Below are 25,700 nucleotides of genomic sequence, written 5' to 3' on the forward strand. Positions count from 1 at the left end.
TATGAATGAAAATAAAAACCGGAAAGATGTACATTTTGTGAAAATAGAGCCAGAGAAGAATGTTTGGTTTATGGTTGTCAGATATCTCGACCATGAAGCATGACTAGAGGCACAAATGATGTTTTATCCGTGGCGGGTGGATAAACAAACATGTAAAACTGCTTGTGCTTTCAATGCCAAGTATAACATACCTGAGGTGAAGAAGTCATTTTAAAGTAATCAGGATTATTGGTGTGCTTAAGCAGTTTATGGTTGATAACCTCAAACGAAGAGAGCCGAGTAATGATGAAAGTGTGTCTGTTTGACGATCAAGCTTATGCCATTCAAAATTCATTTATTTTTCTGAATAAAAAAAAAAAAGGCTCCAATGCCGTGCTCACAGCAAACATTAACTTCTGACTCATGTTACTCCTGAGTTTGTCTGTAGGATCATTTGCGTTTATATGCATTACTCTGCAAAGCGGTATGAACCCAAAAATTAATTGCCATAAAAAAATGATCACAAAGATATAAGAAATGACTACACCATGAAGCTCAGACAATATTGTTTGTTCAAAAAGGACAGGTTGCAGATCTGTGCTGGATTATTTATTGTTAGCGAGCAATTGCATCCTTATCCACTCTTAGATGATTATCTTTGTAAGCTTTCCCAAAAGGTTGTACTTTTTCTTAAAAAGATAGTGAGCACGAAGGGATTAATGTTTAACAAGACACCAAATACTTTTATTTTGAAAGGCTGGATTAAGTGGATATCAAACTGCAGGAGCTCAGGAGCAGAACACATTACTTCAAGTTTCACATTGCATCTCTGTGTCAAAGGATTGATTTTTAAAACACTATAACTTGTTTATGAAGCTCAAAATGGTTTAGCGCCAAGATACATCTCTGACATGCTTCTTTGTTAAAGACCCTGCAGATGCCTCAAGACTACACTGAAAGAACTGAAACATTGACTTTAATTAAATGTATTATTTCAAAAGATTTCATATAACTATACTAGATTAGCTGAAAGCAATAATATTAAGTTGAACCTAATATTTTCCCTTTAAACCTAATATTATTGATTTCAACCAACCTAATACAGTTATGTGAAATCTGTTGACCTAATACATTTAATTACAGTCAACGCTTCAGTCTTTTCAGTGTCGTAAGTGAGGTGAGAGGTAAAAACAAGCCTTTAGCTTTTGCGTACCACATATCTGCGGATCAAACTTTAAACTCTTACAAATAAAGGATTTTCTGTGGCTTGTAATTACAGTTGAGGAATTCTAACACTGATTTATTTTAATTCATTATTTCCTGCTCATACTCAATTTCAATATTTTTCATGCCATATGTAAAGCTCTTTGAAATGTCTTTGTGTGTAAAAGGTGCCATACAAATAAACCTGCCTTGACTTGCCAAATTCTTTACAAGTCCCTGCAACATAAACAGACTGTATAAAATACTGTGGGCTGAAATAATAGCAGCCATAAAAGCAGATCTTGGCCGCACGAACACAAATAGAGATGATATCAGCTACCTGGAGGATAAAGTAGCTTGGTGTGAATTTGTTACCTTCCCTGTGTAGTGCCCTTCAGAGGACCCTAAAACAGTTGGGGACTCGATTTTATCCACTGAAGCTGTCAGAGCGAAGAGAAATAACGCTGCTCACAGTGGGAAACGTTGGCCAGCTTTATCTTGCTTCTTTAACTACTGGTCACGACCCAAAATAGATCATAAGCATGTAAGGCGACTGAGCGCACACAAGACAAGAGAGCAAATATCTGGATTCAATAAGCCTGAATGTAGTGGTGATATTACATTTCCATCTCATGTCCTGTGTACTGAAGGACTTTCTTTATTCATTTTTTTGGGCAGAAAGAAACACATCATTTTCCAGTTACCCTTGTGTTCATTTTGATCCTACATCTGCTGCTGGAAATATAAAAAACATTACTACTTATTAGCCTGCAGACACAAGTAGTATTTAATTTGAAATGTGGTATTCTGTAACACCTGTTTTTTATAGCTTGAAGAAAGAAACAAAACGAAAAATTCATGGGCGACAAAAATCGATTAGTGACGTTCACTACAGTAGTGTCTTTTGCTTTTTCCACTCTTTCCAGCTGAAGGCAATTTAAAGCCTATATTTTAACGCGACCGATTATAACCATTTTAAGTTGTTGTGTATCTGCTGCATCTCAGTTTCTTTTACTTTGCAGCAATTACTCTCTCTACACCAATACTTTTTGGCAATGCTTTGAATTTTACTATATGAAAAAAACCAAACATTATGCAGTAAGCATAGTAATTATTTGTATTATAATGGATTTAAATGCATTTTTCCAAATATCCTGAATAAGTCACGAAATGTGTAAATGGTGTTTTTTTTAAATAAAGTAACTAGGAGGGTCTGAAAAAGTGATTAAATCTAGCAACACATGTTGCCAAGCTTGCAATACTGTGGTTACTCTGTGACACTGCATGTGTGCAAGACTTAAAGATAACATGCGGCACATATAAATAAATAAATGAGACTGACTGTCTGGTCAAGATCGTGGTCAACTTTTGGTTCGGACCCGTTGGAAATTGATTGGTTTCATGTATTTAGACATATAAATTAAGCTTTAAAAAATATGTAACACACATAGAGAAATTTAATACATCTGAAGAAAAGTGAAAAACATGCTGTGGTGTGTTTACTTAGCTTGTCAAAATGAACACGCACACAAAGGAACTTGGGAAAAGAAAAGAATTAAGGGTATCTGAAAGAGATGAAGAGAGGAGGGAAGATATGACAGAAAGATTTAAGAAAGGGGGGAAAGGATAGAAGGAGCTAACAAAGGAAAGAGAGAAGGAAGGGAAGAGGAGAAAGTGGGTCAGACAGGCAGACAGTGGAGGATGCTGCAGCTGGATACTGCAGACTGAAGCTCTGTGAAACCCTCCCTAATGCGCAACACACACACACACACACACACACACACACACACACACACACACACACACACACACACACACACACACACACACACACACACACACACACACACACACACACACACACACACACACACACACACACACACACACACACACACACACACACACACACACACACACACACACACCAGAGTCTATCACTTCCAAACACTTCCAGACAGCAACAAACTACATGATTTATTAGCTCCTGCTAGTCAGTCACTGACTGTGAAGCCACACCCATCTGGGATCCATGGCAACATCCTTCTCCAATCAGAGCTCAAATAGTGAGATTTGGGCTGTGAGAGGGTGTGTGTGTGTGTGTGGCTTTTCTTGCATTTATGTAATTATAATTACTATTTTGTATTTTTGAAATATCCCTTTCTTTATCTATGCATGTGTGGAAAGTTTAGGAGACCCGGAGCACACACATATTGTAACACACACACTGACATGCCTGCTGGAGGAGTCTGGAGTTCTGCCAAGGCAATAAACTCTAAATAAACCTTGTGACACCAACACTCTGCTCCTCTTCCTCCTTTCATCCCTCCACATTCATACAATCTTTTTTTTCCTTTTTCATTTGCACTGCTCTCTACTCTTTCCTCCTTGCTTGCACTCCTTCATTCAGTTGCCTACAGTTCCGGCTAAATTCTTTCTTTTTCATTTCTTTTTAAGCCTTGTCTTTCCCTCATTTCCTCTTCCACAGCTCTTCTACATTTCTCCTGTCTTTTTTTAATCTACCACCCTCTTCCTTTTCCGTAGATTCCTCACAGTCCATGTCGAGACAAAAAGGGAAAGGAGAAAAAAATAGAGAAAGCAACACACACACACACACACACACACACACACACACACACACACACACACACACACACACACACACACACACACACACACACACACACACACACACACACACACACACACACACACACACACACACACACACACACACACACACACACACACACACACACACACACTAATTAAACAGAGAGGAAAGTGTACCCTACACTATGTCTAATAGCAAATATGTAAAGATCAAATCCCGGTTATGAAAACCTTATTACTCCAAAGCCCTCGCCTCCATTGGATTGAGGTTTTATTGGACAAACTGTTTCATGTCAGCAAACAAAACAGGATTTGGGGAGGGATTACATTTTCTCGAAAATCTTGCTTGACAATGTATCCAGACAGCATGGATCGCCTGTCTTGCATGCAGCATGCATAAGCCTTGACAGGATTAAAGAAGAGACTAGTCTGAGCTTTTGAAAAAATCTGTAGTTTTGCCACGGTTCCTTAAGGAATCCCTGATACTGTACAACATAATTATAATCTTACAATGGTGGCCAATAGCATTTTGCTCACAATTACTGTCTCAAACTATAACAGGTTAATCCAAACTTATTAAAAACAACAACCTAACAGCTTTATATCAGAAGGAGGGAAATATGTTACACTTTACACAGCACACAATAAGGGAAAGTAGTCACATAATTTACTCTCAAATATGCAATTTTATATTTTGAAATTGAAAAATGAATTGAATGTGGATCTGCTTTTCGTTGTTATGCAAGCTGTCGTAATTACACTGAACATTTGATGTTATTGGAGATTTAAAAAAAGTTGATGTTCCCTGAATATTACATTTGTGAAAATTCAAAGATGTTTTATTTTTAAAAGTAAATGATGACAAGCAGAGACATGTTTTTTTTTCAGGTGAACTGATGGAAAACGTTATCATATTTGAGAAATCACAAAAAAAAACAAAAAAACCAGGGGCTCTACAGTAATGTATGATCAACATTTTCTTAAATCTTATTCCAGCTGAAATATAGTAAACATTTCTTCACATAGTGTTTGACTGGATTGTACTAAACCTGCTAAACTCTGAACAGTAAACTGTACTTTTCCACTTTGTTTGAATCAAAAATTATTATCTAAAAATACTTACAAAACACCATGAATACGAGCCAGTTGGTTCAAAGTTCAAGATGTTTTTTCTGATCTCAACTGCAGTGATGTTTCTGTGTCTCTTCATTTTACACATCTGATCATGTTTTCATATATGTTCTGATTTATCTTGAGAGTTAATGGAAATAATCTTAGGCAAAATGTTTATAAATGCCCACAATACCTAAACGAAGCGGTTACATTTTAAATAGTAGTGGGACAAATGCAGGAAATGCAGTCTAGAGGATTATGAGTTTCTAACAATGGGTAATACTGGACACTGCATTAATGAACAGATGTGGTGAAGCTTCCCCCTGGGAGGTTTCACACTATTTGGCAGGTGAGGTAAAAAGGTTCCTCTCTATTCACCTCTTCTCAGGAGTCATGGAGGAAGTAGTTCAGACGGAAATCACACTCAGCAGCAGGAGAAGGGGCTTCACACAGCACGGAGCAAAACCTAATTGGCTGTGTTTTATTGCCCGGCCAGCCAGGGGTAAGTGGAGGTCTGAGGAATGTGTTTGCAGATGCTACAGGGTGCTCAGCAGGGAAGCTTTATTCCAGAATGGTGTGAGAGGCTGGGACAAAAATGATAGCATGTGGGAAAGTTGGCAAAATTGTGCTCAAAGCATTACTGAGAAACACAATTTAGGAAGTGATGGACTTTTGACTAGCAGGGTGGGCCAAGCTGACTGTAATCTTTGAAAATAGCCAATTAGTTTCAATTTATTGTACTCTGGATCTACAGACTCAAGTCAAGCTTCCCGCTGAAAGGGAGCCTGATGGGTACTGTATGCTGGCAGCTACTTTGGTCTCCTCTGAGCATAAAAGCAATTTAAGCAGAGGATTATAATAAAACATTAACCAGTCTGCTCTCATCACAGGTTGATATTTACTACTTCTTTCACTATCAGGCCATTTCTGCCCCCCTAAATTAAACTTGAGACCAAACTAAGTTTGTGACACTAACATGAGACAAAGAATTGAACCAAAACAAATGTCAAAGAATACTGGTAGTTGTTTGGTAAGAGCTTGATGACTTGTAAGAAACAAACATTTTGTACTGCAGGTGTTAACCCAAGAGATACATTCAGGACATCAACTGTACTGTAAAAGGGAGCAGCAAAGACAGGAACATCAAGCTTCAGATTGTTTCATATATGGTTTTCAGTACACATTACTGAGTCACTTGAGGCAACTGATAGGTGGAAAGGTCATATTGCACCATCTCATATACACTAAACACATAAATGAGTGCACAAATGGAAAAAATACACGTATGCGAAACCAGGCTACTTGAACCACAACCGTCTGACTTTAAGTGTCTGATCAAAGAATAGTGAAACAAAAAGCACTTTATGATTCTTAACTGTCATCCTCAGCTATAACACCACGAGAAAAAAAAAAAAAACCTAACCTTTAACTGCCTATAAATGCCTGGTTTTGCTGCCTTGAAGAACATCATACTCCAGCAAATAAACACCCATCTCCAATAAATGCCTGGTCAAGAGACTGTTTACACTGCAGGTCATAAAACTGCTCACAAAACCAATAATATGTGCCTGCCCTAAAGCAGGCATGATACCATCATTGTAGATTGTTGCCAAAGCAATTTAAATCTTTAATATTTAACCTGGAAACAGTTATCTATAATGGTAAACATTTGACCTGTGCCTGTTATTAAGAGAACGTTGGTTTTGATGGAAAAAAGACAATCTGTTTTTGGTTATAGGATCTAACATTATCTGTGGTTGATTCCAAAGCTGAAATACATTTAGATTTTATTAGACGTTTAGAAAAGTAAGTCAAAAAATATGTCCAAATGTAGTATATTCTGGTCTTTGTCTGTCTATCACTGCCTGTCTTGACTGGAAACGTTTCTTTTCATGTGCAGACATGAACATACACACATTAAACACACCCCACACAAGTGTAAAACAGAAGTACAACTTAGATAAATCAATATGTCTGCCAGGTACATGTTTGAGACAAGAATGTTTGCAAATGAAAGTGTTGCTTTTTGTGACTGTAAGGCAATATAATCAAAACCAAACCTAATTGGCTGCCTGCAGAGTTGATCTTGATGAACTAAACGAAAGCCCTGAAACTTCTGCAAAATTCCCTTTCTGTTTATCTGCTGTGTAGTTAGTTGACACATTGATTGTGAAAAAACACGGTTTGTAAGCTCCAAAACAATCTTATAATTAAAAATTAGGTTGCAAATGGAAATTCATAATGCATAAGTGAGAGAGCAAGAATGTTCTCACAGAGAAGTGAGGGGGCTGTGTGCACTCGATCAATAAATATTCATCCTTCCAGCCGCTTTCACCAAAATATCCAAAGAGATCAACTTGGGACAAGATGTGTGAACCTTGGTGTCTTATGTAACTTTCAGAGTCAGACAAGATGTAAGTTGCAAACTGCTCTGGATTTTCTTTTCTTTTTATGTCTTTTGCTTTAAAGCTGTACTTAAACCATTGTGGCACCCTCCAGAATCAGCTCCCTGACGGCTGATTATTATGGTTTTATGAACATTGCACTGGGAACCAGCAGACAACAACACTCCTCATTGACTCTAAAGCCTTGCTGTGTACAACATATTACCAGAAATCTACTTTTTTGAGGCATACATTGAATGACAGGATTGCGATTTACTTGAGTTGTGTCTAATACAGTTGAATTTGACAAACATTGTATTGATTGATAGTTAAATTTAGCCAGGGAGGTGCAAGGCACATAACCCTGTTGTGAGCTTGTATTAATCAGCCTCAATGTGGGAATGGGTGTAATTGTGTGAAGCAATGTTCCTTCTAGAAATATTTTTGCTCAGCCAACCAGACGATTCAATGTACCACCAGATCGATAAACAGGTATTAATTGCCAACAATACAAAATAAATAATACGATTACAACAAAATGCAAGTGCAATACAATCCTATTTTCTCCGAAGTCACAACCCTTGTGCACCAGCTTTAATCTTACATATAGTGCGCTATATGAAGCACTATTTGAGTAAACTGACTGCATCGACAGGCTCTCAGAGGAAGCTTTTAAATTGGACCTCAGAGAGCCACGCTTTCCGTCGAGTCCTGTGAAGTTAGATTTTACGGTTGAGTTGCACCAGTGTGTCGTTGGTACAGTCTAAGAGACCCTACTGTAAAATATTAAAGGCCCAGGTGAACTGGGGCCCCCATATCGCTCTCATTACTTATTGACACACCCCTATCTGTGTGCAGTGCAGCTAGTGAGCCTGTGGGTGTGTTGTGAGAGACAGAGCGGAGATGGTTGACATGGGCAAACACTTGCCCGCGCACATAACTAAACACTCTTTCATGCATTCACACAGCCAGAAATAGACCTGAACGGAAGACTTACTGTAAATGCACACAAGGGTGTTCACATACGTAGCACAGCAGTGTCATAGAGTAGTAATATACATAATACAATATAACTTTCCAATTACTTCGCTAGGTGCATTACATTGCCTGTGTGCATGTTTGTTTATGATTGCTGCTGAGGTTGCATGTAAGCTTATTAGTGGTTGCAAATGTGTGCATCTTTTATGCATGTTTGCATGCAAAAGTACGTTTTTCATGCATGATTACTATAAAACATGATATCTGTTCTGAACACGTGTGTGCAGGGATGTTCACTTTCATGCATTTATGTCTACTTGTGTGAGTACACATATGCTCAGTGTCGATTGTGAGTTTCTGGGCTGCCATGCATGCTCCTATTGTCTAATCTAGGTGATGTGAATTCAAGGTTTAACTTCCAGTGAATTATTTATCCCTGCCGCAGCCTTGGCACCTGCACTGGCCAAGGGTCTGAAAACATATAACACACACACACACACACACACACACACACACACACACACACCTTACATGTACTGCATGTATGCACACACACAGTGCAAAATTATACAGCTGAAGCAGCTATAAATATTTATCTTTCTCCTGCCTCATATTTATTTCATCCAACAGAGCTCATATCAGAGGGGCAGTGGGATGTTGAGGATATCCAGGGACAGAAAGCAGGGGGTGACAGAGAGGAATTGATAGAGATGGAGGAGGAAGTAAAACAGACAGGAATATGAAATGGAAATAAAGATTAAGGTGAAAAAAGACCGAAAAAACTAGGATAAAAAGCAAAAGCGTGCAAGGGACAGAATGAAAAGAGGTAAAAGTTATTAGTGGATGTATAAAAAAAAGAAAAGCAGGTATAGACAGAAAGAGTCAAGTTAAAAATGCTGACAAAATAAAAGTACAGAGAAAATGATAGACTGCAGAGTGATAGGAGGTGAGTTGACATAGTCAGGTAATAAATGTAGGGGGGAAATGTGTTTAAAACAATTAATCAAAACAATAATTCAGTCCAGTAATCTTAAGAAATGCTTATTCCAGGGATACATACAATTCAAGCAGAAGGGTTATCGGAAATAATAGATTTCATGTAGCTACTCAATGGCGGATGAATTGTTATCATGTTGCATGACCAAGCACCACCAGCTACCAGTCACAATCTTTGTTTGTGACCAAACCAAAGCGTAGGAGGGTAAGGAAGACAGCGAAAGCTCCATAGGTATAGGTAATCTTAGCCAAACAGTGCCAGATTACAAATTCTGTAAAAGATCATAAAAAAGAATACAGTGTACGATAAACCCACCAACAACATATTTAACTCTGACCACTCACTCAACTCTCTCGTCAACACATAAACTATGTATTATTTAGTTGTTGAATACTGAGTAAGGATCATAAATAAAACAACAGTTTCTGAAAATGTAGGATTTTTATTTTGTTGAGGAATCCTGAAATGCTTTGCTGTATCTGACATAAGTAGTTGCAATAGGTAGTCATTATGAGACCATTGTTTTAATTCAGCTAGAGCCAAAAGGAGCAGCTCTCTGTGAGCTGTGAAGCCGTCGGGCTGTGTTACACAGTCGGGTTTAGCATGCAGCATTTTAAACAGCAGTGGATCTCAACAGGCGGTTTCTAGCAGTGAATGGAGCTTGGGGTTACCTGACGGTGTTAAGCCTGTTCTCACCTTCAGCTCATATGGATTGATGCAGCCAGATTCCCAAGAAGATCAAAGCAGGGAGATGAGAAGCATTTTCACTCATGGGTCCACCACATGGGGATCAAACCCTAGTATATGGCCGCCAGCTCTACCCACTGAGCTATACATATAACATTTTACTTCATTTTTGTAACCATTTGGAGCGCCATAGTTTTATTTCCGCTTGTTTGGTTAACTTCTACCATAGCTATCCAAATTTGCCAAACTGAATAAAAGTTTTTGTTTGCATTCATTTATCATGTTCCCTTTTAAACATGGCCTCTTATGCTGCTTGTTTTTAGGGTGTCTTCCTCATTAATGTTTGTGGCTTATATTTTAAATATGATTATTATAAAGTGATTTTAGTTTTACTTTCTCTGGAATGTTTTCAGTCTTTTTACATGCATGTCCTTTGCCCTTGAGCCGCAACAAATTTATGTCACAATTTCTGAATATCCATAGAAAAAGAGATTCCTTATAAGTGTGTCTTAATTCGAGTGTATGATGCTGAATCTGGCCCTTCAGAATGTAAACATGAATTTAACACAATTTGTGATGATAAATCCCCCTGGATTTGTTGAGCTGCAGCTGGTCTGCTCTGACACAGAAAGTGTTGTGTTTGATCATTCCTCAAAAAGAACTATACGTCCAAACAATCCCATCAATCAAAAAGTGTTTTGATGTCTGGGAAATCTCTCTGGAGAATCCATCAGCATGCACGAACATGGGCCAAAAATCCAGCAGCAGAGAGCTCGTAAACTACAGCGAGAACCAGACCGCTTTCCCTCAGGAGTCTCAATACTCCACCGGTCACATTGGGAGCAAGCCAACCATGATTTCCAGGTCCTTCCTGAATCTGCAAATGAAACCTGGTTGGCTGGTAAAACACTTATATTGAATGTGTAGATATAACAGTAATCGCTTCTGATGGACAAAAAAGGACGTTGTCTCTGATCTCTTTGAGTACCCTGAAGCATCATGGAAAGAGACTTAGTGGAAGACGAAGAAAGGATTGTGTGTCGAGGGCCAGTATTAGGTTTGGAGCAGAGCTGTGTGTGGGGAGCCAGTTTGACGTTGTTCCAACAGGGTGGGTCTGTCTGCTGCATGACTCGGCTCGTCTGGCCCGCAGCTAAACCCCCCCCCCCCCACATCCTCCTGCAGTTATGTGTGTGTAAGTGTGTAGGTGTAAGAGTGTGTGCATGCAAGCAATGTCGGTATTCATGTAGGTGATGAATGATTCTGAATGTTTGTGCATGAGTCTGTGTCGACATGTGAGTGGTAGTAAAGCATGCAAGTTGACATCACTGTGTACATTGACAGTGTAAAATTATATTTATATTGATAAATGTAGTAGTATTTATATTTTATACATCTGTATTTGATCTGTTTTATTTGTAAGTGTGATAGGCATAATGAAATGTTGGATGGAAATTAGATTTGAACAGATAATACATAAAGCATATTTTCTCTTTGAGATGAATGTGTTCTTATGCATGGTCTTTGTTCAATAAAGATAAATAATAATAAAAACATCTTTTAAATCACTTCCATAAAACTTAGCCTTTCATTAATAATGCCACTACTCGATTTTACTCTTCAACCTTGTTTTATTTGATTTTACTTTCTTTTTTCAATTTTTAATATTGCTATTGTTGTATATTTTTTGGGGTGGGGATTGTTTGACCTCATCCTCTGTTGCCTTCTGGAGGGCAGTTTTTTTAATCGATGTAAAGCACTTTGTAACTATGTTTTGAAAAGTGCTATATAAATAAAGTGGTAATTATTATTATTACTAGCATATACTGTATATCTGTGTGAGTTTGTGAGAGACAGAGAAAGAGAGAGCCACAGCACCAGAGTCGCTGTCGCTGTTTCCATGTCTCTGTCCTCTCCCTGACCCTACGTTGCGTAACAAGAGAGATGGTTTCATGCCAGATGAGCTGCTGGAGAAGGGTGCTGGAAGGGTGTCAAGAGGGTGCGGGAGCTTATGTCTAAAACAATCAGATGAATATAATAATAAGAAATGAACTGGGAAAAAATGAGTCACCTCCTCAGATCTCTCTCTCTCTCTCTCTCCCTCTCTCGATCTCTCCTGAACTCAATGCTCTAGCTAGGAATGTTTTTTTAAAGAACTAATATACTATTGTACTTCCGAACATGCAAACACTCATCTGAGATATTACACCAATCCACACCCTCAAATTCAGTTTACAAGACCCGAAGAGTGCCATTCAACTAGTGGAAATAGAGTAATGTCTTATTTGTCTCTGGAAGAATTTTGTTAAGTGGGACAACAGTGCGTCTGTTTGACACTGGTGGGGTGTGGAGTTCAAAGGGCAAAGACATTTGGCAGGGATAGTGTAATAAATGATGGCCTTGAAGAGCCATTTGGGAAGTGCATGATCTCGTATGATTTGAGCTAGTCCAATATTAGGCCTAAAAATAAGGAAGTCCATACCTCTTACTGCTTCCATTTTTGCTATTTGTTTTAATATTTCTCTTGGGAATCCCCCATGTAATGAAAGTTGAACACTAATGCACTGGAGTTATCCTTTAATATTATAGTGGAATGATCGGAATAAGTACATTTCATTTAAAGACCAGAGAAAAGTTCCAACAAGTTCTGAAAAAAGGTATCTAATTTAGTGAAAATTCCTCAAGATTATGTTCAAGTATTTGTGTGTAGATTATCAGATTAAGGAAGCACTGTTAAGACTTTATAACAGGCAATAAACTGTCTGTTATTGACCTTTTGTATTATGGTTAAAAGTCTGCAGCCTGATGAATGTACTAACACTTTTGTACTAATCCACGTACTTTAAATGATCCATATCAGACATGTCAAGCATTCATATCTTTGTTTCATAATATTTAATGCAGAGCCATGATATCCACAGAATAAAGAGACTCTGTTGTACTTGTCAAATCTGATTTCTACATGTTACAAGCAACAATTTGGAAATATCATGAAAAAAGGAAGAGCTGCAGTAAATTAATGAAAATCTTAAATCACAAGTAGTAAAATGAGAAGCGGCAGGATCATAAAAAAAGAAAGAAAATGAATTAAGAGTGTATTCCTTGGATGATTATGAAAGAAATGAACTTAGTAAAGAAATAAAAGTCAGGAGAAGTGTCCAAGGTTTTTTAATGGTTTCTTCTGTGAAACCATAATAAAATATTGGACGCTTTCTATTGTGGGTTTTGTGGATCTTGGCATTTATAGATTGAGGATTTGAGTCAACGCAGGCCACAAAAACTGTTCAATATATTGATGTTGGCTACCTGAGATGAATAAGATACAAGAGAACCTCATCTGTCAAATAGCATTTATTTATCTTTAGCTTCTTCAGATATAGAACGTTCTTCTCTTGAACCTTTTCCTACAATTTCACTGCACAGAGAATGCAAACCATCAAACTGCACACCAAAAGCTTGACTACATATACAGTATCTTCTACCCTTTATTTTGCCTTAAAACTTCCTCTCTGCTCTTTTCAAACAGAATGCACTATCGAGGAGGGTTTGTGGAAAGAAAACAAACAGTGAAACTGTAGCATGTAGGCAAGGAGCTGATGAACTCCCCCCCTCCCCTTGGAACAGAGTGTACCAACAGAGTTCACCTGACGGATATCAGTCCTTAACCACCCTACCAGAGGGGGGAGAAGTACTCAGATTGTACTTGAGAAAAAGCAGAACTACCAGAGTAAAGGAAAACAAGTAACAAGTAAAAGTCCTGCAATCAAAATGTTACTCAAGTAAAAAGTGTTGATTATATTTCACATCATTTATCCAAATGTGCTAAATAACTAAATATATTAATCAAATGTAGTCAAGTAAAAGTACCTGAATTGCAGTGGGGTAGAAGTACAAAGTAGCAGAAAAATGGAATACTCATTCAAGAGTTTTCAAAGTTGTTCTTAAGTACAATATTTAAGAGTAAATGTGCTTAGTTACATTACACCACTGCACCCTACTGCATCAGAACCTGCAGCTAAAAGCTTGAGGTGCTGCTGTCTGGGTTGGGCTCTCTGCAACATCACTTCTCAAATATATCCTTGCCAAATTCCTACTTTCTCACTCTTAAGTCTATCCTTTTCCATTAGGAACCCTCCTTTGTAATAAAAAAATTCTCTTCTATACTCCCTGCTTGTGACAGCTCAGAGTGAAAGATAATTCATACAAAACATATGTTGGCTACTCATAATCAAAACTTTCCCTTGCACTCCCTCCCCTTAAGGGGACAGTTTCATAAGTGTACTGTTCTGTTCTGCTCTGTGGGCCTCGTGGGTGTGGGACTGTTGACCTGCTGGGCTAAATGTTCTGCCAAGTCTTTAACGTGAGAGAGAGAGGAGAGCTAAGGGCAGGGCACAGGACGGCACCGTGCCATCATAAACTTTGCCAACCTTGGCCAAGAGCACCCATGCACTGATGGGAGGGGAAAAGACTAACAGCAATTGTTCGGCTTAAGAACTTATAGGTGTGAAAACACCCAGGAGGAAATGAGTAAGGAAAAGAGATTATTTTGCACCTGCTTTCACTTCTTCAGCCCCAGCTCTCAACCCGTCTCCTGGCCCAGACTCGGCCCTAGCATTTCCCCCCTTTTAATCCACCTCCTCCCCAGGCTTCAGAACATCTCCTACAGTCCTTAGCCCTTTCCTCTTAACTGTAACACCCTGTCCTGCTCTCTGTGCTTCAGCCTGAGCCGCCACCCTGCATTCCTACTCCAGCAGTTACCTTTATTCAACCCGGCTGAACATTTCTACAGCTCAAACACCAACCTTTTGCATAGGCTTCAACCACTTTCCAAAAACCAGCCAGTGAATGTAAATACGCCTCTATCGTAAAAGCATTGTGTATTGCTAGTCCTCTAAAAAAGATAAAGTAAGGAGTAAAAAATAAGGGCTTCATCATTCCTCTTTTGAACTTTCAGTCTGAAGAAGGAAATATTACATTTTAGTTGTGTGTTCTTTTGGTGTAATTGAGCACCTTAAAAGTGATAACATTAAGTATTTGCTTTAATTAAGTAATAGTTAACTAAACACTAAGGCTGGGTATTGTTTGAAATGAGCCCATAGTGATAATACATCAACTGAGTTTACATTTTAAGACTGAAACAACCTTTTGTAGCTATACAAATAAATAAATCATTAAAAAAAGGTGGGTTTTGTTTTGAGTCAGCTCAATTTACTGAACTTTATAACATCATAACCTAGTCTTCCGTTTCCGTCAGGGTCGCGATCGTCCGCAGTGGCAACTTCATTTCTCCGCACATAAATCGACTAAAGCGCTCCCGCCCCCCCCCCCCCCGCCCCCCCCCACCGCCCCCCCCACCCCAATTAGTTACACTACTAGCCTCTTTAATCTCTCATTTATTACACACTTCCCTTGACCGGGGAAACAAACCACTGGGGAAGTTTTTACTTAATTCCCGCTGCACACATTCTTTCACATTTCACACTGATGGAGAGTGATGTGGTACAAAAGATGTTTCGGGCACACTAAAAAAGGGCCAATGCCTACACAAATTCTTCTGCGCACTCAAGAGGAGAGTGAGGAATAAATCCACCACTTACGAGGAAGACACATTTACATTTGACATACTTAGTAACACACGCACACACGTACCAATATGAATCAACAATCACACACACACACACACACACACAATACACAACAATCACACCACCCCCCCCCCCTACAACAACACACACACACACAACAAACATAATAACAATTTACAGCTCAGTCAGTTTGGAAGGGGGGGGGGGGGGTGGGTAAATCACGCACAAAAAGATATGATTGCTGTATAGGCCCAAACATGAAAAGCCCAAACTAAAAAATAAACCACTTTGAAAGCACCACGGACAAGATCAACATGACCAAGAGGGTAAGAACTTGCTAAAAAAAACTTGAATCACAGTAAAATTTGTCCTCGGAATACTCGTTTTTCAAATTGTGAGAAATAATGATAACATTTAGACATGAAGGAGAGAAGTGAAAGAGGTCAGTGTAGGAAATGAAGCCCTAGAGAAAATGCGCGCAGCCAGCATCGTGGACGTGTACATGCGGAAAGGGACAAGTGATATCATCCTGCCTCTGGCAGCTTCGCCAGCGCTCAACACATCTTTGCTCCCCATGTAGCCGTCGACGATCAAGAAACTTTGTTTGAAATGCCCAAGATTCAAGAACTTGTTGATGTCTAAACGCGTCAGATCCTCATCTAGCACATTCAGCACGTGTTTTTTCTGCTTTTCATCCTATTGTTGGTGACGCAAGATGCAAGCCTTTTGTTCAGACAACCCATGGGTTGCTAGTAATCGGAGAGGTTTCTGCTGGTGAAGACGTGATACACTTAAACCAAATATTCACTGGGGTTTCCAATACCACTGGGAAACATAACTTTGTGTAGTAGCGTGGTACTCAACCATGACAGTGCTTTATGTAAATGTGGGTAACTGCTGTCTCCTTTTTAGACATACTCAATTTTTACAATTTGCCTACCAACAGTGTTGTAGGTAGGCAGTCAGGATAAACTGTCAACACACATTCAAGCGAGGGTTGACTCTTGTAACGATTAATGGAGTAGTTCAGAAGAGTAGTGCATTAATCTTGTAAAGCAATCTCTGATTAAGTGTGACCATTTCTCAACACACACTAATTTATCTGGTGTTAATCTCCATTGGAAGTGGTGACTATCCAAATCAACGATGAAGTTCAGTCTAGTGTTACTAACGGTTTCGTTAAAGTTAAAACGCTTGACCGTTGCCAAACCCTGACTAAGGCCTAATACAATAAAATTGATTGGATTCCAATCTGTTAGTTTAATAGGATGAAGTTGGGTTAAATACCCAGTTCATGTTGTGTTTGTTTTTCAGTGAGAGCCTGTAGCCTTGGCACTTTCTTAAAATGTCCAACAAGACGTCTGGCTACTGCTATGACACGGCAATGGGATCTTTTTTAAGAGCCGCATTGATGCACAGCTGCAAAGTGTGCCCTGCGCAACGAAACTCCTTGGACGTTACCCAGGACGGGTTTACGCGCTAACTGATGGGCGCACAGCACCATGTTCGCGGCTTGTCATGTACAAGAGCGACCCTTTTTTCCGCGGGGATTTTAAAGTCTGCCATGACTTCGCTGAGTCGCTCTGCTATGTTGACAGCTGTGTGGCTCACTCCCAACTCTTTCGTTTCCAGCACGAATGAATGCAGTTGCCAGTTATCCGAAATAAAATGCGCTGTGACCGTCATGTAACTTTCCATCTGGTTAGATGTCCATGCATCTGTTGTGAAGCTGAGTGCTTTGCAGTTATCGATCTTGCCCTGGAGTGTTTGTTTTATTGTGCTGTATTTGTTTGTAATCGCGTGCATCACTGTTTCACGTTTTGGCAGGCTGTATCCGGGCTCGAGGCAATTAATTAGATCTTTAAATCCCTCACCACTGACGATATTCACAGGTCGCATGTCCAGCGCTATGAAGTCAGCTATTTTGTCAGTTATGTCTCTCTTCCTTTTTTCAGACAGAGGGGCTTTCATTGTGAGCTTCTGCTGCGTTAATGATGAGGAGGATGAGGAGGATGATGAGGATGACGTGGAGGTGGAGGGGGCTAGATTGCAATAAAGTGGATGCGCCTGTAGAGATTTAAATAATAAGTTAACCAGTGAGCTGGATAATTTAGCCTTACCAATACTAGCGACAAAACTAAATGTACTTAATTCATTATTTATTAATTCAATGTATTATTTATAATTTATATATATTTATAATAGGCCTAATTGCATTAACTTCATCGCATAGGATAGCTAGGCTAGTAGGCTAAGCTACTTACATTCTTGAGGTGGTAAATCATGTTCGTCGTGGACGAATGATAGGCAAATGTTTTTCTGCAAATTTGGCATATAACCCTCTTTGGGTCATCTCTATCCTTTTCGAAATGCTCCCATATCTTAGAGCTCCTTCCAGACATGATAGCCAAATAAGTCGATGCTGTCCTTGTCAAACAAATCAAAACCGTTTAACGTCTTTCTTGTCACGCCCTTCAAATTAAAAGTCCCGGAAGCCCTTTGACGAGACGCGGCTTTTTTCCCCTGCGACCAATCGACCAATGGAATTTGGTCGACAAGTATTTTTTTTGGTCGACCAACGATTAATCGATTATTTGAGGTCAGCCCTAAATCTAACATATAAAATAATACATTTCTACTAAGGTCTACATGACCAACATGCACATTTTGAATTTTTGAAAGTATCATCTTCACGTTACTTATTTATACTGTTGATTTTGTTTGTTTTTTTACCTGCCCCTGTGTAAATTATGAGTCACTTCATGTGGGGTTGCAGTGGTTTGTTAAAATGTGCAGAATTCCCCAGCTGGTGCAGGGATTTGCACTGACAACCTTCTTAACACTAACATCCATCCATCCATCTATCTTCTCCCGCTTTTCCGTCAGGGTCGCGGAGGTAACAGCTCCAGCAGAGAGCCCCAAACTTCTCTTTCCCTGGCCACATCAACCAGCTCTGACTGGGGGATTCCAAGGCGCTCCCAGGCCAGCGAAGAGATATAATCCCTCCACCTGGTCCTAGGTCTACCCCTCGGTCTCTTCCCAGCTGGACGTGCCTGGAACACCTCCCTAGGGAGGCGCCCAGGTGGCATCCTCACTAGGTGCCCGAATCTAGTTAACACTAACAGCCTCTGATTAAGTCCAGCATCATATGATAACACACACCTCTGCCACACATTTGACCGGATTGGAAAACATGTACACACTAAAAAATAAGGAGCAAGATTTAGCTGCTAACTTACACTATCCAATCAGACTGCCACACATTGCTTCGACATGTTGCACACTGATTGGATGAGTGATGTGGGTGAAAGGGGAAGGAGGGGGGGGGGGGGGTTCGGGGCGACACTCAGGAGTGGAGGAGAGAAGTGGAGAAAGCTCACCAGTGCATTAGGGACAGCACGGTGCAATTCGTTCCATTGGCAGCACTTCAAAGAGGAAGAGGAGGGGTATAATCCACCCCAACATTAGCCGGAGGATTCTTCCAACACCACCACACACACACACACACACACACACACACACACACACACACACACACACACACACACACACACACACACACACACACACACACACACACACACACACACACACACACACACACACACACACACACACACACACACACACACACACACACACACACACACACACACACACACACACAGGTTTACACAAAAGCATCAGGCTGCAGGGTTTGGTCGTGGGGTCTGATTGGGTTGGGGTCTAGGGATGATGGGCTGGATGGATAGAGGGGATTTTTCAATTTGCCAGCAAATCAGAGATGATTGGAGTACTCTCTCGTGCCCAGATACACACTCGCTTTAAAAGACACACACATACAAACACAACGCTAAACACATATTACAAGTCCATCTCCACGGACAAGATCAAGCATTTGAACCCAGAGAGGGGAAAAACATCTGCTCACAAAACTGAATAGAGCTTAAATCTAATTAAATAAGTAAAATATATGGGTCAGCTTTAAATGTGAAGGTACTCTGTTTTTTAAATATGTGTGTGAGAAACATAAGTAGATAACATTTAGAAAGAAGGAAGAGAAAAGGAAAGAGGGGGTTGCAAGTGTAGGGAAAGTGAAGACAACTGAAGAAGAGAAATCGAGCTTGTATATATCGACAGCCACTAGCATCAGTAGCGGAGCGCTGTCAACACTCGCCCGGCCAATACGGGACCAAGTGATGATCAATCCTCCTCATGGGAGACCTGCCAGCGCCAAACACAATCAATTCTGCTCCCTCTGTCAGGCCGTCGAACGATGCTGAAGAGGAACTCTGCTCGATTCGAAACAGCCCAAGATTCAAGAACTTGTTGATGTCAAAACGGCGTCAGAACAGATAACATAGCATTCATGTCATCACCCGTGTTTTGTTCTGCTATTGTACCATCCCTTATGTGATACTGAGGTGACGCAAGAAATGCAAGATCCTTTTAAGTTCAGACAACATCCAGGGTTGTACAATATAATAGCGGAGAGAGTTTCATGCAAATATAAGGTGAAGAAGTGGATACACTTATAACAAATATTCACTAAGGGAGTGTTCCAATACCAACTTGGAAGTAGTCAAGTAACTTAATGTGTGACGTATTTCTGGTAACTGCAAACCATGCCCAAGTGCTTATTAAGATTGTGGAAGTTAATACTGGTTAACCTGATTTTCTTTTTATTGACATTACTCAATTTGTACATAATAAAGTAGGACCTACCATACAGTGTTGTAGGTAGAATCAGATAAAACTGAAAAACAAACACACATTCATAAGCTGGGAGGAGTAATTCATCTCTTGATAAACGATTAAATGGAGTTATCTAGAAGCATGTAGTCGTATTATTATGTTAAATCAATTTGATTCTGTCTGGCGGGAACACAAAGTATCTCAAACACACTAAAATTAATATCTGGTAGTTAATGTGTGTGGATATTGTCAGAAAAGCACTACTTTCCCAAAAATATTTTCAACAGATGTGAAAGTTCAGTCATAGATGTTAAAATTAACTACAACTGCTTTTTCAGTTATAAGTCCTAAAACTTGCTTTTGACCGCAATCTGCCAACACCTGGACTAGTCTAATACAATATAATAATTGTTGGATATCTCCAAATACAACTTGTAATAGTATTAAGATAGGTATTCACCAAGTCTGGGTTAAATACTCCGTATGTTGGCATTTTAGTTAAATGCTTAAGACTTTAAATATAGATACTAGGACAAATTGCGACTTCGAAAGATTAAACAGTTTTTTACTGTCCCCTAGAAACTTGTGTGGTGTTGTGTTGTGTTCATTTGTCCTGTTGTGTTGTGTAACCATACACTTTCTACTCAATTTAACATGTTTAATACTGCCAGGTTATCCAGATGGATGAACAAGTAAATGAGCGTTCAGATCAATGCAAAGACGTTTGTTTTTGTAGTGCTTTGCATACTGGAAGATCAATGTTGAATAAGCTATTATTTTCGACTGACTGTACCTTTTATTGATGGGATGAGTTAACCTTAGAGACTTTGAGTGGTATGGTTCACTTCTACTACACACAAGTCAATAAAAAAGTGGTCTGGAGGGAGAGGTGTTATGGAGTGTATGGATACACTGACTGGTCAGGAAGTTAGCGAGGCCTGCAACAATCAATAAACCAGACCACTGGAGACCATTGTGGTAAGGCTTCAGTTACACCAGTATAGGAAACAAAGTACTCCATAGAGCAATGTTTCCATCACAGGGATTACTATATATTCATAATAATCTTCACAGCTTCAGGCTCATAACCTTATGTGCGTAGAAGAGTAGAAGATTGATGGCAAGCTGACATTTTAATCAAAATTATGAATTGGATCAACCACATGTAAACTGTTAGAAACCCACATGTTCTGCTTTTATGGGAAATTATTTTTCACTCCATCATTTCAAGTCAAGAAGGGCAAAAATGTTATCTCAAAAGCCAAATTAACCCAGCAGCCGTAACATGCTGATCAATTGGTCTAATCAGAACTCATTTAGTTCTTTCAGATGGTATTACCTGCTGAGGCTGAATGAGAAAAACCAATGAACAATTGAAAAATGTCATCCAATCATTCCTCTGTGTTTGTAAATTGTTCCTTTAGTTTGTTACAGAGTAGTGGGTAATGTGGTTGTCATGCAGTCATCTAACTGACAAATGTTACTGTGAGTCAAATTACAGTTTATTAATAAAGCTGGAACCTACTAAGGAGTGCACTGCCAACCACACCATATCAGATTGCATGATAAAGAAGTTTAGGATAAAAGTATTTAGGACACCAGAAAATGTGCTTTTCGTTAGAGTCTGCTGAAAGAAAGTAGATTTAAACTGGTTGTTAAGAGGATTTGTGGAGTAAACTTTTTCATCACATATTCTTTTTGGTAGATTAAGTGTCAGAAAGTAATCAAATACCACTCTATGTTTTTCAGATTGCGGTGGAGATTTAAAACATTTATCCAAACATCAGAAGCAGCATAGAAATCTAGCCGCCTGTCCTTGGCAGGACAGGGTAAACTGTATTCCCCGTACACTGGGGTTGCGGTAAATGTTTGGCTTTAGGCAGCCCGCTGTCATTCAGATTCTGTAGGGTAGATTGCAGGGTCAGAGAGAGGTTTTGAGGGCACCGTTGCAGAGAATGCCAATGAACTATCAGAGCAAACATGAGCCTGGAGTGAGGTTATGAGAATGGGTACAACCAATCCGAGAAACCAAGCAAGGAAATTTACATAGTGGTTAGCATTCAGCTGCCAAGTGTGAGCTATGATCCTGAATGAAAGGGGGGGGGTGGACCTCTGACCAACCTCAATACTGGAATACTAAAGTTCTGGTTTATACTGAAATGCAGTAAGCATTTTTTTTGTCAATTATTATAACTGGTGAATAAGTAGCTCCAGAAAGCAGACTACACGTTTAATGGAGGATTATCTTCATTTTCTTTCTTTTATTGTTCATAAGAGTTGATTTAACACAAAAATTGTGTTAAAGGGAGAAATAAAAGTAAGTCCCTCATGACCAGAGGTTCTGCTGCGAATAAGCTAAGGTGGGTACTTAACGCTACAATTCCTAGTACAATCACTAAATAATTCTGTCAACCAAGACAAGCCACCATTATCAAGAACATCTTGGGGTTAACTGTCATCCATCATTGGCAAAGAAATGTGCAACTGTCTGACTCTGACATGTGCAAAAAGTCTACATGTATGTCTTAAAGGCCTCTTTGAACTTTTGTTTCCATGATCTCAGAAGCTGCTGCCAATATTTGTAAAATTTTGGACGATCCAAGCCTGAAAGACCACTTCAATCAGCTGATTCTTTTGTTGACCTCTGACAACAACACAAAGCAGCTTTGAAGCTATCATAAAACATGTTGCGTTTGATACATTTAAGAATAGACTAAAACTGGTGTTGGATGACTATTCTTTATCGATACCCAAAGCCCAGGTATCAGTATCTCGACTGAAAAAGTCCAATCTGTGCATCCCTGGTAATTTACCTTGATTAAACAAACAAACAAAAAATTAGGAAAACATTCCTAATAAGGACTAAATTACAAACCCCCTATTACCACTAGTACTCAGAAATATACCACGCTTTAACATGGCTGATAGTCCGTGACTACCACAGAAGCTGCACCACTTGGGTTTAGATCCAGCAGGCTGTTCCTCTGTGTTGAAGTCCCTCAGCAGATCTATGGAGTCCCTTGGAAGCATCTTCTCCCTCAAGCTACCAATAAAAGTCTTCCTCTACATGACATGCTGTTGCACAAACATGAGCATATTTGTGTCTAGGGAACTCCATGCAGTGGTGTCTAGCAAAGAGCTCATGAGAACACACTGTACCCTCTCTCAGAAAAAAAGACAGAATTCAGTCCGTACTATAATAAGTTGGTAGTGGTACCACTCCAACTCACACACTATTCTACTAGTAACTTTCCAGATCCCAAGAGACATACTAACACTTCTGTGAAAACTGTCATCTGAGCATTTCAAGTTCTTCTCTCCTTCATCCAGGAGCACACAAACCAAAACACACCTAGAGAACAGATCTGAGATAAGTCATGTGTTGACTTGTACGTATAGTGAACAAACGGTCACTGTGAACACAGATCACAAGGAAAATCTAATGAATTCTGTGCAGTGGGTGAGTTTTCACTTGGGCTACCACTTATTCAATCGTTTAATCAGTCATTCATTTGATTATGCTTTCATTCTTCAGGCTATTCATTAATTTCACATTAATATTCACGAAAGCAAAAATCTATTTTTTATGATACTGTCAATAATATTTTAAATTAATTAAAATTCTGAAAAAAGGAAATTAGCCCTTAAACACAACACTGGCTGGTTCAAACACTGATTAGAAACACTGATAGACACAACGGGCAAAACGGCTTCTTGTCTGAATAATGCATTGTACAGACCAACAACTCACTGGCTTCATACCACACACAACACACACACACACACACACACACACACACACACACACACACACACACACACACACACACACACACACACACACACACACACACACACACACACACACACACACACACACACACACACACACACACACACACACACACACACACACACACACACACACACACACACACACACACAAACTCTTTCAACTCACCCTCTCCAGGTCTTGTCGGAGGTGTGTGAATAGTTTGAGGCGTCTGTAGAGGACGTCCTGCTCCTGTTGGGCCAGGTTGTCCACCTCGTCCCTCTTTAAGGTCACCAGAGGTTGGTTAAAGTTTGACTTCCTCTTCATCTTCCAGAATTGATATAAAAAGTCCACCTTGATGAAGAGACAAAATATAATTAATTTTCAAACTATAATGTTAGTGGATTGACACATCAATTATTTCAAATGAAACAGCAAAAACAAATATTTATAAAAGCTATTAAACTCTCTATTAAACCTAAATATTTTAATCTGATCCCACAAATAACAACTAAACCATATAAGCAAGACACAGTTTTCATCAATACATATAGAGTTGTTAGCTGAAAGTGGTAGTCTTCTTTAAAAGTGAAAAAAGCTTTCGCCAGAACTGTGTTTAGAAGCAAACGCCAGTTCATTACAGCACGTTCTGAACAAAAGCCTCTGATTTATCCGACAGTTTACCTGTGAACAGGGAGCACTTTATTTAATGCATTCAAGCCTGCATTATAAATGCAACTCATCAATACCACAATACAATAAATTCTATTATTTGTGGAAGCCACACTCTTTATCACAAATAATATATGAACTACTGTGTATTCGATAGCCTGGGTAACGACTACAGACTAATGTCCATCTTCTTCTCCCGCTTATCCGTCAGGGTCGCGGAGGTAACAGCTCCAGCAGAGAGCCCCAAACTTCTCTTTCCCTGGCCACATCAACCAGCTCTGACTGGGGGATTCCAAGGCGCTCCCAGGCCACCTGGTCCTAGGTCTACCCCTCGGTCTCTTCCCAGCTGGACGTGCCTGGAACACCTCCCTAGGGAGGCGCCCAGGTGGCATCCTCTCTAGGTGCCCGAACCACCTCAACTGGCTCCTTTCAACGCGAAAGAGCAGCGGTTCTACTCCGAGTCCATCCCGGATGACTGAACTTCTCACCTTATCCCTAAGGGAGATGCCAGCCACCCTGCGGAGAAATCCCATTTCAGCCGCTTGTATCCGCGATCTCGTTCTTTCGGTCATAACCCATCCTTCATGACCATAGGTGAGGGTAAGAACGAAAATGGCCCAGTAGACAGAGAGCTTTGCCTTCTGGCTCAGCTCTCTTTTCGTCACAACGGTGCGGTAAAGCGACTGCAGTACCACTCCCGCTGCTCTGATTCTCCGGCCCATCTCATGCTCCATTGTTCCCTCACTCGAGAACCAAGACCCCGAGATACTTGAACTCCTTCACTTGGGGTAAGACTAATGTTGTGCAGGTAAATGGAGAGACCAAACCTAAAAAGTTTTATTTGTGATCCTTTCTCTAGAGATGTATTGTGTTTTGTCTCAGACAATTTGTACAGCCAATCACAGGAGGACTTCTTTTTCTTAATAGACAAAATCTTCATTACTTTGAAATTATATGCACAGCTGTTGCCTGTTAGCAAGTGTTGCTATTCTGACCTGCCTCATCATGAATATGCTTTATTAGCC

At 39.7% G+C, this 25,700-nt stretch overlaps 1 protein-coding gene across 1 annotated transcript in view; it reads right to left on the reverse strand.

Annotated features, from left to right (window-relative positions):
* Positions 1 to 25,700, reverse strand: part of jade2 (jade family PHD finger 2) — a 148,541-nt gene that overhangs the window by 38,650 nt on the left and 84,191 nt on the right. Inside the window, exon 10 of the mRNA XM_063895068.1 lies at positions 24,193 to 24,357. Within this exon, the coding sequence (XP_063751138.1) occupies positions 24,193 to 24,357 (165 nt within the window). The remainder of the gene's footprint in view (positions 1 to 24,192; positions 24,358 to 25,700) is intronic.

The sequence above is a fragment of the Eleginops maclovinus genome, chromosome 11 (genome assembly GCF_036324505.1).
Source record: "Eleginops maclovinus isolate JMC-PN-2008 ecotype Puerto Natales chromosome 11, JC_Emac_rtc_rv5, whole genome shotgun sequence".
Taxonomy (NCBI): Eukaryota; Metazoa; Chordata; class Actinopteri; order Perciformes; family Eleginopidae; genus Eleginops; species Eleginops maclovinus.